The following is a 13,642-nucleotide window of genomic DNA, read 5'->3' as shown; positions in this document are numbered from 1 at the left end:
AAAAAATGCGCAAAATATAAAGGCATACATAGTTGGCAACAACACCGCTAACGCCACAGACTGACAAATGAACAAATTGTTAACAAATGAGTAACCGAGCACAAAAGATGTGACTTGGTGAACAGCGGCACACAAATGGCATCAATGGCAAAAATAGCCGCGAAGCCGACAACAATGGTTGGTTTTGGCTGAAGTGAAGAAAAAAGGAAAAAAAGTATAAAATTTATTACAAAAAAAATGACACAAAGAAACTTATACAAACATAAAAGGTGAAACGCAACAATAAATTGCTAAAAAACAAACAAAAAAAAAACGCGAGTGCTGAAGAACTCCAACCGCGAAGAGACAGCCGATGGTTTCTTTGATATTGTTGCAAATACAAAACACAATAAAGGAATAATTAAAAAAAAAAACTACAAATCTAAAAAAACCTACGAAATAATAACATTAAATACATAAGTACCTCGTCATTTTACCCACACCTGCTGCTAGGCGAGCGGCAGCGAGACCTTGACGCAGTTCATATACCCAACTGGGTGCTGCTCAGCAATAAGTTCACACACACACAGCAGCAGCAGCACGATTGCACCACTTGTAATTAGACCCACAAAAACTAAATACATTACATACTTGAGAAGTACGCAAAAAAATATGAGCCACTTGAATATGAGTACTACTCGCAAAACTCGCTTGCTTTTGCTGCTCCATGCGCCACCGCCTGCACACCACCAAGCACCAGCACCAGCAGCTGGATGAATGTCGACGACGATGCACAATAATCAACAGCATCACCAACATCATCGGAAGGCAGCCGGTGGCACTTTGGGGGCAGTCAACTTTAATTGAATTACCAGCCCGCGAGGTGCGGTTGCCGTGGCCGTTGATGCCACAGTCGCAACAGTTGCCTTGTGGCGCGTCATTGCGTTGACCGCTTTAAATGCGAGTGTCTGTATCTATATAAATACATTAAGTACATTATAAGTATGGATGTAGTTCAGTGCCTTGACTTTGCAATTTAAACGCAGTTAAAAGTTCAAAGCAACGTTAAATGAATGAATGAACCCTCGTCGCTGCCGCTGGCTGAGATGACGCGCATTTGCTTTTGTGTGTCTAAAATATTCACTTTGAGATGGAGAAATAATGCTGCAACAACCGTTTGGCAAATTTATTTTACGACATAACTGTTTGGAAAAAGTTTATAAAAAAGCAGCAAATGTAGGTTGAAATTGGAGGGATCCTAATGTAACTGTGCTAAAATGCTTTTAACCTCTGCCGAAGAGGCGGCCGGTCTATTTTGGTCGATTGGTCGCATCTATCCAGACTCCACTCCGACATACAAAAGCGCGGCTCGCGAAGGGTCTTCTGATGACACCAACCACCTCTTAACTAGCCCACTCACATCCACCCAGCGAACACTCCCTTTAGACCGACTTGATAGAAATAGCACGTCTTCTGGACCTACCGTTAGTTTAGCTTGATGACAACGATAGATAGGCTAGCTGAGTTAGTCAGTGCTGAGTGGAGCCGCTAAAACGACAATAGAATGAACATATCACCCCACACTCTTCTTATATGGCTCTGCGACCGTTTCTCGATTTAGTCCGAGACGCAATGTTCGGGGAGGTCAATATTCGAGGCTGATATATATAGGTATAATCACGTGGTTTTCACGTGGCGAATTCCAAGCTCAGTGCACATCTCATTTCTGGGTCAGTTTTAGAACAAATACTCCAAGATACATAGATGCCAGTGTGTAGGCACACCTACTAGATTATATTAGTGCCATTTCGCTAATTGTGCTAAGGAGAGAAAGACTTCGCCATTCGAAACAAACTCAGGGGTGCAGAGTCACAAAAGAATAACCGTTTCGACACTTCCAGTTTTCCACGGGGGGATTTCGTAATAAGAAAACTAATATACTCCCTTTATCGGTTTATATATAGTAGGACTCATCAAGCTGTAGTTTATTTTAATGCAAGCGAAGGGCCTTTCAGCTTCCACGGATAAGCTGCTCATTTTTCAGCCAGTTTAGTCGGGTTTATTGCGATTATTTTTATCTAATTTGTTGGTTTTAAGTCCTTTGGGATTCCATCGATTTTTAACTCAAATAACATCGATTGGTCAGTACATATAAGTAAGTGTATCTGGGAGCCCCAGATAGAATTAGTACTTGTGGCGCAAATCGCTTTCGGTCAGATAACAAACTAAACCTTGGATTATGCCCATTTACGCTCTCGTTTACGAGTAGGTATGAAAGTAAAACCTAGGCAAACTTTCAACCCAGCCGTAAAACAATTGAGTGGGAAACCGTTGAGGTATTGAATTAAGCAAACCTAAAAAAATTATACTTAACTAATAAAAAATTAAATAAATATTAGCAAGCAAAAACTTACGCTACAAGTCCGCCCAGAAAGGCGACTGGTCCGCCGCCGATCAAACGTATCTTCCGATGACACGAATCGAACAACGAGGTTCTCGTAGGCGCCTGTGTTGTTGGCGACATCGTTACTACGGACGCAACGCTGGATGTGCTCGAGATCACGCTGCTCTGCGTGCTGCAACTAATATTGCTCGCGTTGACTACGCTAGCAACGGAGGCAGATGCGGAGAGCGGCGTTGCTGAGAACGCCGATTGATTTGATGAAGCCGTCGAGGAGGCAGTCGACGATGACGATGATGATTTCACCAACGGCGCGGTGCTGCTTACCAACGAAGCGATTTCTGCTTTCAAATAGTTATTGTTGTTGCCGTTGCTGTTGCTGTTGCTGTTGCCAGAGCAAAAGTGATAGTTATTGCTGTCGGTGCAATCGCCAACTGATGAGTCGTGCTGCTGCTGCGCCAATTGGCCGTTCACAGTGCCGGCGGCAAGCGTTGCGGGTGCATAAACGTGTTCCACCACAGCAGCGGCGATTAAACCATTCGTTTTTGTGCGCCCCGCCGACGTATTGCTTGCAGCGATTTTCGTTGATGTTGTTGTGGTTGTTGAAGTTTTTGATTTTCGAATACGCTTAAACGAAATGAATGGTGTCGATGACAAGAGGCTTCTAGCAGCTGATATTGGCGTAGTCGCTGCTGTTGGTGTTACTGCCGTTGTTGTTGTGCTTGTTATTATATGTTCTTTGCTTACAGCCGAGGATGATTTCATGCCCTTCGTTTGTAATCGATAACCGCCGCCAGTCGTTTGCTTTTGTTGTTGCGGGCGATCGTTAAAAAATTTGTTCGTTGTTTGTTTTTGTTGCTGCTGATATTGCACCGCAGCCGCCGCTGCTGCTGCTGCTGCTGCCGAACAGCTGCCCGCCTTCACTCCGACGGCACTGGAGCCGTTCACAGAGCCACCACCGTCGCCGACGTGGAACTTTTGTAGCAATGGACTCGTCGTATTCGTACTCAGTTCCACGATGTGTGTGGGCGTTCTCAACATAATTTCAAAGGTTTTTGTGCACCTCGAAAAGAGGTTAAATCAAGTCAGATTGGTTTGAAGTTGAGATTGCGATGAGTGAGGGTCACACAAAGTGGGGATGCTGGTACGCAGGTAATCGCCTTTTACTTGCGGTGTTCTCTTATTGTTGTTGGTTTTATTTTTATTTTTTTATGTTATTCTGTTGTTTATCTAGTTTTTGTTTTTGGTCTTTGAATATCTAATGAATGTTTACTTTCTTGCGTACTTTTCACTACGCTTTCCACTCACTTTTCTTTACCTTTGTGTGTGCGTTGCGGTCTTTATCAGTATTTGGTTTTGTTTTGTTGTTGTTCGTGGGTTTGTTGCTACACATAATTGTTGTTTTTCTCATTGAATTGTTCTTTTAGTTTTTTTTGTGCGTGTTTCTTAGAAATCTTTGAGAAATTTTCCCAAACTAGTACTGTGGTAAAAAAAGAGGAATGGAAAATTAGTTTAACCACAACAACGTCTAGGTCAACAAGTCAAAACATTGTTGAATTCTTGAGCCCAGCGTTTGGTAGGTCATTCAAATCATTTCCCATTCAGTATTTCATACACCAAACCATTCATAAACACAATGACCCCACTGCTTCCTTCCGCAGACTAGCTACGCATACACCATTATTAGAGGTAAGGTAAGTAATAAATACTCTTTTTTCATTTATTCATTCTTTATTAGTGTATACCCAGTCGGAAAAGTAGTAATGCATTACATGCGTGATAAATAATATAATGTATTTCTTATGCGTTCTCGATAATATTACTGCTAACTATGTAATCAGCATTCTAATGTATTCAAAAAGTTCCAAAAATTTCATATTAAAACACATTCATTTCTCGATACTTGGTAATCCAAAATTGAATGCCCCACTTTTCTTAGAACATCGTCGACCTGGGAAAAAAATGCATTTTCGAATGTGAAAATGGTTGTTTTACTATTTTTTCGATTACTATACATCACACTTTTCCCACTGGGTAGTTATGAGTCATAATACCCTGTATAATTATAAATCATGTGTGCTTTTGGAATGATACTCTATAATTGTTTCACTTTCAAAGCGCTATTTATTTGTTACTTTTTTCGCACATATCATTACTACACATACTACAATTTTGGAAAATTTATGCTAATCAAGCTCACAATACCTACACATGTAACCAAATCCCACGCAAAATCGCATTTAAAAAAAAAAAAATCCAACAAGCGAAGTTCTAATAAATTAAGTGCAGAAACATAAAATTAGATTTGAAATCTGCAAAGTCGACTGAGTTTTTTAGATAGAAATTCAGTAAGGAAAACACCGAATTGATAGATAGGACTAGGATTACAGATACTACTCATTAATTTTTTTATCACTCACAAACACCTGGCAGCAAAAGAATGACCAAAGAATGCAGACAAAAAGACAGATAGAAAGACACATATCTCCACCATATTTCGGAAGTTTGGTTATCTCTTGGACTGAACATATGCCTATTAATTGCATATTGAAATCTCCAGAAACGTAAATTTTGAGTTACATCTCTATATTATTAAACGTGTGATATATTCTTGTAATCAATACTTTTGTTAATATTTTTGCTATTGATATTTTTTGTTATCAATATTTTTGTCATCGATAGCTATTTTCAATATTTTTTGTTATAGAAATTTGTTTGCCATCGATATTTTTTGTTATAGAAATTTGTTTGCTATCGATATTTTTTGTCATCGAAATTTTGTGTTATCGATGTTTTTTGCTATTGATATAGTTTGTTATCAAAATTTTTTGTTATCGATACTTTTTGTCATCGATATTTTTGTCGTCCATATTTTTTTGCTATCGATAGTTTTTGTTATCGATATTTTTTGTTACTGATATTTTTTTTACCGATATTTTTTGCTACCCACATATTTAGTTAAGTATATTTTTCTAGTTGACAAATGAAAATTGGTCTGCAAAACAAACGTGTAGGATGGCCATTTCTTGTGTATGATAGGTCCACAACACCCCCATTTCAGCAAGTCGTTGGGATCATTATCGATCACTTAATGAAACAAAACACGAGAAAAACATTCTTCCCATGGTATATCTGAACGAAAGGCTTACCAAATTATTAAATGGCACATGCTGGGATCTACACTATCTGCGCCTTTTTCTGCGTCTTTAAAACACATGCGGAATAATAGCTTGGCAAATAAACACGGAACACAAATAATCTCCAACCGCTTTAAACTCGTATCAAAGCAATGCGACATCTGTGACACGCCCGACTTTAACGATATAAAAAAAAAAAACAATATTACATTTACATACTCTTATTCGTACTTGAAAGCTTATTTATTTGGCCGAATTCAGATCGCGTGCGAACGCGTCAAGGGAACAATAAAACAGCAATAAAAAATAAAACAAAATTGTGTATAAAAAATCTCACGTAAACCATAAACAATTAAAGCGCAGACAAGTACAAAAAACGAAGAAAACAATGGAATAAATTCGCATCAATTTGAAAAAAGCTGCACTGGAAAATTACATGCGATCACACCGCAACAATTCGCTTATTTCCTAATGGGATTTATTAGTAATCAAATATACTAAAATTATGCGCTAGGTTTATTTTTTTTTGTACTAGTTGCAAGTTTTGCTTTGATATGTCGGTGATTAACAAAAAACACAAAAAATGGACGGTAGAGAAGTAGACTGCGAGTAACTTTGCGACTTACAAACAAACAAACCAGTTGGTAGGTCTCACCAACGGACTAGCTAATTGGCTAACTGACTGCCGACCTCTTGATTTACGGCGTACACGTTTGCACATGACATTTTTACGTATGTATGCATATTTGCGAGACGACATTAGCGTTACACCAGTCAAATCGCACCATGTTGTCGAAATGGATTACAAGTATTATTTGTTTTCAAAATGGGTAATTTCTCACAGCAGTCGCGGCATCGCGTCAATTGTGAGCGTTTTATGGCATGGAAAATTTACGCGCATTCTAGAACCAATATAAACCGCATACGGAGGGACGTACAGAAAAAAATGAAACAAACTAAATACATACATATCGCTCATATAAATCAGCATTCGAACGAGGCAGTCGAGGCGGCAAAACATTTGTGGAACAGCTGTTGCTCGATCTCTGACCACCAACCAATCTGCGCGCATTGGCCTCGGCGCATCAGCTCCGTGCTATTTATTTGCGGTTTAAGTTGCTGGCTGATAAGAATACACACACTTGCAATTATTCAACTATGTAGATATGTACATACATATGTACTACATACACATGTAATATTTTGTGTTGAATCATAATCTTAAAACTTAATTTCGCTTGCTAGATTTGTTGCATTTTGTATGAAAAATTATTTAGGCGTGTATATGTGCGCCCTTAACCAGTCGAGCGGCGCTACCTCGCTATGCCGACGTCTGACGCATCGACGGCTTTGCGTGCCGCGTAGCACGATGGAAGAGCGCTGCTGATAAAGGGCCTTGAAATCGCCACGCCAACCAGCCCAATGAGCAGTGCACGGACTCTATCACTTTATTGGTAGATCTACCTACTTTTTAGCAGTATTTTATTTTCTACCATTTTTACCAACAAAGGCTAAAAATCTCCCAATATTTTCCAGAAAGAAAGCAAAGAGATTTAAATGAACGCAGTGTATGCATATTTTGTCATCGAAGACACCTAAAATAAATATGAAAAGTTAACTCTGACTTAAAAGTCTCTGAATTTAAAAGTGAAATTGCACTCCATCATCTGTTTATGGAAATATTTTTCGTTTGCGATACGTTTATGTGGGAGACTGCCAAATTAATGCTTTGCAAATTTCAAGCATTTCAAAACTAATTTTAATCAAACAAGGCATCCCTGATGGAATAAAATTCAAATCGAAATTTCTTTTTGAGATTATGGCATTTGGTAGCGAGCAAGGCGAATTCATATAAGGTGGTAGCGGTAGTACACAAACAAAAACTAACATGTATTTTGTTTTCGCTTTCGGTACACAAATGTCAAATTTCAGGTATTCTGCGCTCAAGGAGGAATAGAGAAAGAAAATGCCTTGCATGTTTTATTGGCGTAAAATACATTTTGTGTTGTTTAACAAAAAAAAAATACATTTTATTCCAAGGCGAATTCATATAAGCTAACAGCAGAAGTTTAAAAACAAAAATGCCACTAACAAATTTTACGCGTAATGACAATAAGAATTACAACAAATACTTCATTTTGACAATAAGAATCACCGAGGCGAAAATCCAGCTTCTCTGATAACACTACCCTACCTGAAGTCGCCTTCATTTATCCTGTATGAGTAAAAAATATCTAGTATTATTATTTTTTTTAATCTACCAACTTCTTCCAATTTTTGTATGTAAAATCTAGCCCTTTAAATTTTTTCGAAGTCCGTGCACTGCCAATGAGCAACTAAGCTAAATAGAGTAAGTTGAACTTTCAAGGCGAAACAGCAACGACGAGTATTCGTACTATGTACTTAAATAATACTTTTAATATTTATTTAAAGGTCATTTTACTTTGGCTTTGGAAACTAAATTAGGCCTCGAAATAAGAACAATCACGTGTCTACAGCTAAGTACTCGCGGCAAATCGTTGGCTATGAATAGTTAGTTGGAAAATTTATGATGATTCATATCTCAAAGTCAATGTGGTGCAATATCGAGTTCGCTGCCTAAAAGTGAAGTCCACGAACTCAATGTGAAAAAAAGATAAAATAATAAATAAATAAATAAAAAAATAACAAATAAAAAAGAAGCACTTAAGGTTTAATTATCATGAGCAAGCAAGGGTTATATTGAGCAGTGAAAATTAAATGAAATTAGTAAATATTTTTATCGACAGCTGCTGATGACTTCTTCTTAGATCTCCTCGCCGGGAGTGTCACTAAGTTCGGTTAGGTATCCTTTTTTCGGACTGAAGGTCCGTTTTATCTAAGTGTCATCAGTTAACTGGCACAGATTCTAAAATGAGACGATCAAACTGAGAACTTGATCTGTCAACGAATCGACTTAGTGACTATAGGCAAATAAATTTAATATAACCACAAACAAAGACAAAGCGGAATGATTGGACAAGAAACGCTTGATGGCACGTTAAGGCGATGTACTGAAGAGTCACGGCAGGTAAATTCATGTAGTATCATGAATATCTAAGGAAACCGAGTTCACGAATTAATAATATGCACTTAAATTCTTCCCAATGGATAATTCCCAAAATTTGGCAGAAATTTGATTTATTGCACTTCTGCTGATAATTTGGCCTATAGAGACGTGAAGAGCATTCGCTTTCCCAAGAAAACAATGAGCAATGAGCGTAAACTTCCTTTTTGACAAAAAATAAAAATAAAAAATTACAAATCCCTTCAGGCGCAGCTCATTTTTTAAACAAGCAGTGACTCACTTCACTTAACAACTCATTTCGAAACAATAAGCGTCATTATTACGCCATAAAAATGCGTATGCTAGACACATTTCATTCAGGCTCACCAATGCCGATGAGCCATCCATATTGGCGTACTTGCGGTTTCCAAACGCCGCAACGTTCCCGAACACTTATATTTGGAAGCAAAGCATCAGTTACACTGCGCCGCAAAGCCTATTTCTTTATTGCCGCCATCATCAAAGTGCAGTGGCGAGAACCTTCAGTCTTCAAGTCACTTTAGAGAGAATGAAGCAAACCACTGCAACGAAGTACGAGTACATTCAAACTGCTAAGACAGGGGCACGTTTCTTCGTGGGCATTTTAGAGTAATTTGATTTGAAAACTTGCGCAACCTTCAGCGAATTCCAGCGACTGCATAGAAATAAGGCAATAATATGAAATGTAATAGAATAGCAGAATGAAGGTCGAATTTCGGTGCAAACTAAAGAACAAAGTGTAGCCGAGGGGAAGTGAGTTGGCGTGCAAAGGGGCTGAAGTTTTCCTAAATGCAGCAGCAAAGTTCAAGTGCAAGTGGAATTTTTTATCAAGCACATATACAAGTTTCCATGGTTGGGAAACATTTTGGCAAAGTTTCAAGAAAAACAAATTGTGAATAAAATGGAAAAAAAATAATCTAAAACATGAAAGCGTTGAGCTATAGCAGCTGCCGCCGCAGGTACGAATAGATATTTTGCTCGAATATAAACTACCGGTAAGCACATTTTATACACAGATAATAAAAAAATGTATTTGTTGCCATGTACTACGTATGTATGTATGTATGTATGTGCATATGTGCAAAAGTGCAAATGTTCCGCTCTCTTCTTGAAAGCTGGCAGTTGGCGCGTGCTTTTAATGCGAAAAAATGTTGGCTTTGCAATTGAATTACTAAGCGGAAAATAGACCAGATACAGTTTGCCACTTTGTGCTTGCTTTTATTTTTGCTATTTTTATTTATATTTATGCACATTTATATTTTAGTTTTAATGATAGTTTTGCGGTGTTTTGCTTAATTATAGCGGCAGTTTAGAAATTCCGCAAACAAACGGTCGTGCGCTCAGGCGTGCTTGCCCTTTCTTTTTTTTCTGGTTTTCTTCACACTGAAGTTCGCTCAGATTGCACAGCTAAGAATACAAATTTATTTATTAAAGCCTTAACACGCGTTCGAATACATTTTTAAACGCGTTCTCCGTCATTGTAATTATAGTCATTCAAATCAGAGGCAATTAAGGAACCACCCTCACTTTAGGCCGCTCACTTGTTCTATGCTTTTGCGCGCTGCTCAACACTCTTCTTCCTGCCTCAGACCACGAATAGAACAAACAAACAAACTATATTTTTTTACTTGAATAAAAAGACAGACAAATTGCCGCACAGAAGAGGAATTAGTGGAAAAACATTTGCTCAGAACATAAGTTTGAATAATGAATGCGTCTAATTGTAGTGTTATGCTATGCTGCGCGCAGGTTTAATTAGCTGTGGCAAATGTACGGAACGGTGCTGATCTCAGCTCAGTTGAACTGAAATGAGTTGAGCTAAGCTGAGTTGTGCTCCACACACCAGTCAACGAACGTGCCATACTGTTGCGGTTTTTTTTTTGTTTTTTTTTCGATTGGATGACTCCGCATATCCCGATAAATGTAAGCAGCGGCTTTGTCTAATTACACTCTATGCAATCTTAAGCGGTTCGCTTGCGCTTTTGTTGCTCTGGCCAACGCGTGATTTTTATCTAAATACCTAGCTTGAAAAGCAAACAAGAAATGTAAAATTAAACCATTTCGTGTCATAGGTTTGAGATCAACTAAAGCAAAAAATAAAAAATAAAAATTGTAAACAACTACATATTTATGCAGCTCAAGCCAGTAGATACGAATGGCAGCGTCCAGTAAAAGTGGCGAATATTAATTGTTTTCAACATAGAAGCAAACAAAATTTTAAAATTATCAATGCGAGTCAATGCATGAGCTTTCACATATCGAGCCCTAACCGCCAAAATAACGTAAGCGACATTTTTTTCAAAATTTTCTTTTTGATGCAGAATGTACCTAGATGCTCTAGGAATATTTCTGCATCAAAAAAAAATTTTTTTAAAAAAATGTCGCTTACGTTATTTTGGCGGTTAGGGCTCGATATGTACATAGTACTATGGTGGGTACGAATTACAACAACGCGGAGTGATTTAAGCTGGAACTCCATAGGCAAGCGTATGCGTGCGTAAACGCAGAGAACGGACAAGAATTCGATCATGAATTCGAATACGCATTCGAATGCGCACAAGGTTGAATTTTCTCAACTTTCATGCATTTGCTTGCGTAGACAACTATCTTCGAGATACATATAAATCCATATACTTATTTTGGTAGTGTTTTTGCCTCACTTAGGAAAATTTTTATGGTTGTAATGGTTGAATTTTCTCCAGCTGAACGTATTTTTACTCAAAAGACAAAACAATATTTTTTAACAAAAAATTATTTAATTCAATTTTAATCAGGAATTTAGTTAAAAGAACACATATTTGATTGCTATCGATATGTTCGATTTCGATTATCGTAATAACCTATTTATTTATTTTTTATTGAAGTTTTTCTATTAACAAAACCTTTTTTATTATCGACATTTATATATTATTTTTATTGTCATTTAAATTTGTTTGTTATTGAAATTTCATAGATACCTAATTTAAAGCTCAGTTGGTAGTACAGAAAATCTTAGTTATGGAAAAATAATTTTGTTTTACAAATTTCTTGTAATCGAAATTCTCTGTTATCGAAATTTTTTGTAATCGAAATTTTTTGTTATGGAAAACTTTTGTTATTATAATGTTTGGCATGGAAATTTTTTGTCTTTGAAAGTCATGGAAGAATTCTTTAACTGTAGAAATTTTTTTTTACGAAATTTTTTGTTATCTATCGAACAATTTTGTTATCGTCATTTTTGTCATGGAAATTTTTGTTATAGCAATTTTTTGTCATTGAAATTCTTTGTTATCTTATTTTTTATCGAGATCGTTGTTTGTAACGTTATCGGTGTGTTTATAGTTATCGATGTATTTACCGTTATCGATACAGTCATTAGTCACTCGTATCATTATTCACTTTTTATCGCTTTCTTGTCGCATGCTATCGTTTACTTATCATTTTTTATGTTAACAATGTCCTATTTCTCGTAATTTTTCCATTTTAATGGTTTAGTAGCTTTTACAGGCTTAACGCCAATGTTAGGTACATTTTCTGCACGCCAGTACTTTAACATAAAAACTTTTACGAAATAGCGGCATCTTATTTCATTCAGTAGTATCGCTTGCTGTTATACTGAACTAGCTTATGAAATCTCGGAACTTTATAAAGTGTTTTGTAGTAGCTAGGTCCTCCAGGACTCCCAGTTATAGCAATTACGCATACTTTCCTATCCTTAAAGTTCAGGCATTAGTTAGGCTTTCAGAGTATTTATTTAAGAGTATTTAGGGATAATCGTCGTGAATGAATCTCTGGGATCTCGGATAGCGATACTCACCAAAGATATACATCTCCTAAAAAGAAATCAGGAATCAAAACCCACCGCTCCCATAAAACGTGATTTCTAACACAAAATGTTTCAGCGTATAGAACAGCAACAAAACTGACCTCAAAAATATGGGAAGAATCTGGGCACAAACAATGTAAAGCTTGAAGTATTTCATCAACAGGAAAGGACTCACCAAAACTTCTTTCTCATTTAACGATTTCAATCTTTCTTAAATGCTTGTAAGTACAGTCTAAAAGTGGACTATAAATCGAGTATATTTAAAAAAAATTTTGGTAAATTTACACGATGAATATGTATTTTTATCGTTTACACATTTTCGTGTGTAAAAATCCTTTTTGTTAGCGGCTTTACACAATTCTACGTACACACTTTCGTAGTAAATTAAGCACACCACAGCAGTTATATTACACTCTAAAAAGTCCGAAATCTAAACAAACTATTCGTTGAATCATCGAGCATGTAATTACGCGAATAATATGGTAGGAAATCAGTAACCTACCTTTTAGCTAGGAAATTTACACAATTTTTTTTTAGAGTGTATGTAGCAAGACCAGACTGCTAACTGGGCAAAGCACATGCTTCGAAAATCAGAAAAATTAATATTTAAAATGCAGTTAAGAGTGCTTAAGCATAAGTATGCAATTGTTGCTGCCAACGCTATTCTCTTTCTGTTTGTCTACAGTTTTTTTTTAAATGTCAAGCAGGCGGGATGCATATGAAATTAGGAAGACTGCTGACTTCATTGGCTAGCGTCTTTTTGTGAGACCGAAGAGGCAGACAGACATTGGCTGTTATGTGCATAAGCACAGTTCAAATTGATGATTCTCTTCAAAACTACGTTCAACGCTGAGGTGGCGACAACTAAATTTCTTGTTGACGTTAATGTTGTTTGTCTTCTGCAAGGCCTTTCCGCGCTAGCCTGGCTCTCTCTGACTGCTTAATAATCACTTGACTGCCTAGACGCTGCATTCTTAATACCTTAGCTAGGTAGGTAGATATGCCTACCGCGGTAGCATTGTTGTACATCTTCGCGAGCTACTAGCTGGCTACGAGGGAGACTTCCCTCCTAACTCTATTAATGCTAATGTGCATGTGATGAAGCTTGAAACTAATTTCCATGTCGTTTTACCCGCACTACAAGCTGCTACCACAAACATCAGCCAACAAGCTCTTTACACAAATCAAGTGTTAACAGCCGAAGGGTATGCGCGACAAGCAATTCTGTGCTTGTGTGGCAGTATGTGAAAAAAAAA

At 37.2% G+C, this 13,642-nt stretch overlaps 1 protein-coding gene across 1 annotated transcript in view; it reads right to left on the bottom strand.

The window, feature by feature from the left end:
- LOC118739313 (MOB kinase activator-like 2) overlaps positions 1–13,642 on the bottom strand; it is a 157,089-nt gene that overhangs the window by 56,979 nt on the left and 86,468 nt on the right. The window contains exon 2 of the mRNA XM_036470565.1: positions 2,394–3,860. Coding sequence (XP_036326458.1) covers positions 2,394–3,421 — 1,028 coding nt within the window. The 5' untranslated portion in view covers positions 3,422–3,860. The remainder of the gene's footprint in view (positions 1–2,393; positions 3,861–13,642) is intronic.

The sequence above is a fragment of the Rhagoletis pomonella genome, unplaced genomic scaffold (genome assembly GCF_013731165.1).
Source record: "Rhagoletis pomonella isolate Grant_MI unplaced genomic scaffold, Rhpom_1.0 Rhpom_scaffold_00005, whole genome shotgun sequence".
In the NCBI taxonomy this organism is placed as follows: domain Eukaryota; kingdom Metazoa; phylum Arthropoda; class Insecta; order Diptera; family Tephritidae; genus Rhagoletis; species Rhagoletis pomonella.
Note: the sequence above shows the minus strand (reverse complement) of the source record. Positions and strands in the feature narration are given on the sequence as shown.